The sequence below is a fragment of the Mus caroli genome, chromosome 3 (genome assembly GCF_900094665.2).
Source record: "Mus caroli chromosome 3, CAROLI_EIJ_v1.1, whole genome shotgun sequence".
NCBI classification, from domain to species: Eukaryota; Metazoa; Chordata; class Mammalia; order Rodentia; family Muridae; genus Mus; species Mus caroli.
This window is the reverse complement of record NC_034572.1, coordinates 100,736,082-100,739,748: the sequence shown is the minus strand read 5'-3', so window position 1 is coordinate 100,739,748 and position 3,667 is coordinate 100,736,082. Positions and strand designations below refer to the sequence as shown.

At 34.9% G+C, this 3,667-nt stretch overlaps 1 protein-coding gene across 6 annotated transcripts in view; it reads left to right on the top strand.

Moving 5' to 3' along the window:
* The window catches only part of Cept1 (choline/ethanolamine phosphotransferase 1), a 45,157-nt gene that overhangs the window by 25,768 nt on the left and 15,722 nt on the right, over window positions 1–3,667 (top strand). For 4 of the 6 annotated variants that reach the window (XM_029475330.1, XM_021158267.2, XM_029475329.1 and 1 more), the window contains exon 5: window positions 2,418–2,502. The exons of the other annotated variants lie outside the window; for them this stretch is intronic. In XM_029475330.1, the coding sequence (XP_029331190.1) occupies window positions 2,418–2,502 (85 nt within the window). The remainder of the gene's footprint in view (window positions 1–2,417; window positions 2,503–3,667) is intronic. 6 annotated transcript variants of the gene reach the window in all.

Sequence of the window (3,667 nt, the reverse complement as noted above, 5' to 3'; positions counted from 1 at the left end):
TTCAGTATTCCTCACTTGAGAATTCTTTGTTTAGCTCTGTACCCCATTTTTTAATAGAGTTATTTGAATTTCTGGAGTCCAGCTTTTTGAGCTCTTTGTATATATTGGATATTAGTCCCCTATCAGATTTAGGATCTGTAAAATTCCTTTCCAAATATGTTGGTGGCCTTTTTGTCTTATTGACAGTGTCATTTGCCTTATAGAAGCTTTGCATTTTCATGAGGTCCCATTTGTCAATTCTTGATCTTACAACACAAGCCATTGCTGTTCTGTTTAGGAATTTCCCCAATGCCCATATCTTCGAGGCTTTTCCTCACTTTCTCCTCTATAAATTTCAGTGTCTCTGGTTTTATGTGGAGTTCTTTGATCCACTTAGACTTGAGCCTTGTACAAGGAGATAAGAATGGATCAATTCACATTCTTCTACATGATAGCTGCCAGTTGTACCAGCACCATTTGTTGAAATTGCTGTCTTTTTTCCACTGGATGGTTTTAGCTCCCTTGTCAAAGATAAAGTGACCATAGGTGTGTGGGTTCATTTCTGGGTCTTCAATTCTATTCCATTGGTCTACATGTCTGTTGCTGTACCAGTACCATGCAGTTTTTATCACAATTGCTCTGTAGTACAGCTTGAGATCAGGCATGGCATGGTGATTCCACCAGAGGTTCTTTTATTGTTGAGAATAGTTTTTGGTATCCTAGGTTTTTTTGTTATTCCAGAAGAATTTGCAAATTGCCCTTTTGTTTGTTTGTTTGGTTGGTTGGTTGGTTTTTTTGTTTTTGTTTTTGTTTTGTTTTTTGTTTTTGTTTTTCAAGACAGGGTTTCTCTGTATAGCTCTGGCTGTCCTGGAGCTCACTTTGTAGACCAGGCTGGCCTCAGCCTCCCGAGTGCTGGGATTAAAGGCGTGCGCCACCACGCCCGGCCAAATTGCCCTTTCTAATTCAGAGAATTGAGTTGGAATTTTTATGGGGGTTTCATTGAATCTGTAGATTGCTTTCAGCAGGATAGCCATTTTGACTATATTAATCCTGCCAATCTATGAGCATGGGAGATCTTTCCATCTTCTGAGATCTTCTTCGATTTCTTTCTTCAGAGACGTGAAGTTCTTATCATACTTATCTCCACATAGACCCACCTAATAGTTTCTTTCTTCAGAGACGTGAAGTTCTGATCATACTTATCTCCACATAGACCCACCTAATAGTTTCTTTCTTCAGAGACGTGAAGTTCTGATCATACTTATCTCCACATAGACCCACCTAATAGTTTGAGATAGAAGAGGTAGGAAAATTAGCACAAGATTGTGACTTTTCAAAATGTTCATTGCAGCCACTAGAAAGAAAGAAAGATTATCTTCCAATCTTATAGGTAAAAGACATGTTTTAAAAATTGGGTGCCAGTGGGGTAGAATGTAATTCAGTTGGTGTAAAGCTTGCCTAAGCATTGACAAAAACCTGGGTTCCATCTCTAACCTGGGTTGCATTTCCCACCTAAAGAAATAGGATTAATGGGACTTGGTTATAATCTTAGCACTCTAGAGGGTAAGGCTTGGAAGAACAAAAAGTTAAAGTCTTCCTTGGATAAATACAGATTTTGAGACCAGCTGAGATAGGGACCTTGAGTTTTTCTTCTTTTTTTAAAGTGTTTTCCATGGTGCTATAGGCATAGCATTACAACACTGGGTAAGTAGAGGTAGGTAGATCAAGGTCACCTATGGTATATAGAGATTTCTAAGCTGCTATAAGCTATATAGACTCTAGCTCTAAAATAAAGAAATAATTCCTAGGCAAAGGAACTTAAGATGTACCATGGTAAAGTGCTACCTAACATGCACAAGAAAGGATGTTGGTTTGATCCCCAAAACTGGGCATGATAAATTACTCTGGGGAAAGGTGAATAACTTGCATATCACAAATTGTTATTTAAATCCCTTTATATCTTATAAAATAATGTAGTAGATTTAAATCAAATGTATTTTTTAGGTATCTCTATTTCAACTTAGAAATAAAAATGAAACTTTCAGAAGTTAGGGACTAAGAATGTAGCTGTCTACAAGACAGTCTGCATGGTTTTTATTATTAGAGGGACTTTTGATGTAATTAAATTGCATAGCAAGTAACATTTGCCACTCATCAGTAATTGACTATATCCTTAGTACTAATATTTCCAAGTGCCTACTCACAAGTTGTTTTATTGTGTTATAGTTCAATCTTTTAAACTACTAATGTGATTTGAATAAGAAATATTTGTGTATGCACAAGGATATCAGAACACACAAATTGTGTCATTTAGTCTGAATGTCTTTTTAAATGGAATGCTTCCTTTGAAGTCTAGTTTTTGCTACCTGTTTTAATAGGGCTCATTAGAAAAATATCTGAGTAAAGTTATTTTGAAATGTTTGTTTCCTTATACATAGATTCGATGTTACAGAGTCCCAGATCCTAATTATATTATTCCAGCTTCTCTCAGGAACCGTGGGGCCTTGGTTCTGGAACTTCACGGTAACTGCTAGAATATTAATGCAGTTTAATGAACAATGGCGTGAATTCAATTAAGACAGCACCTTTGTCATGCACAGAATAATTGAAAAAATGAAAATTCAAATGTGTCTGGTGTTATTTTACAGATAAGTGTTATTAGAAAATAAATGATTTTAAAATAATAGGGCAATAAAAATCCACCCTATCTATCTATCTATCTATCTATCTATCTATCTATATCTATATTTATATATGCATATATATGTATGTGTATATATATTATATATATAACAAAACTTTTCAAAAATACACTATCTCTGATGTGGATAGCAATATTATCTCCACTTACCTGTAGTACTTAACATTGTTGGGAATCTATGTGATATTTTTAAAACAAACACCTTCCACCATTTTTATCTTTTATCATATTTATCTTTTCTTTCATATATATAAAAGAAGTATATATGCATTGATTGATTGTTTATATATACATATATTGCTATTTGGGAACAGCAAGCAGAGTTTTGTTTTTCACATAATTGAGTAACCTCCATTTAGGAAACATTCTGCTTACTTTCTTAACGTCTTAGCATGTCCTTTCACTACTGTAGTTCTGCTTGGATTCACAATAATCTTAGTGTAAACAAAGCAAAACAAACAAAATAACTCCACAGATAGAAGCTAGACTCTTATAGTCTCAATTCTGTTTCTTCTAACGTTTTCCTCTCTTACTTGTGATTTTTGAAATTCCCCTTAGCCCTTTTGTTACTATAGCCATCCTTTGAATGTCTTCACTTTCTCCTTTTTTCTCCAATAGATGTATATTTCCCTAATGAAGTTCTAACTGCTAATATACGAGTTTTTTTCCCCCCTCTCACATTAGAATTGTAGTTTTGACATTGTGACTTTTAGGAAGTGTTAACCTGGTCAGATAATCCAGAATCCCTTAAACTATAACAGGAAAGTTTACAAGCAGGACTAGAACTTACATTCATCTTATTTTGTCATTCAAGAATGTTTCATTTGTTCATATGAAAAGCTGACAAGTCACTCTGACTGTCAAGGCTGCATTACCTTTCTTCCACTTTGTCAGCAGAGTATTTTCTGAAAAGCACATTACAGCATTCTAAACCCAGTTACTCAGCAACGGCAAGGATACTCTGGAGACAAAATATCCTTGGGACAT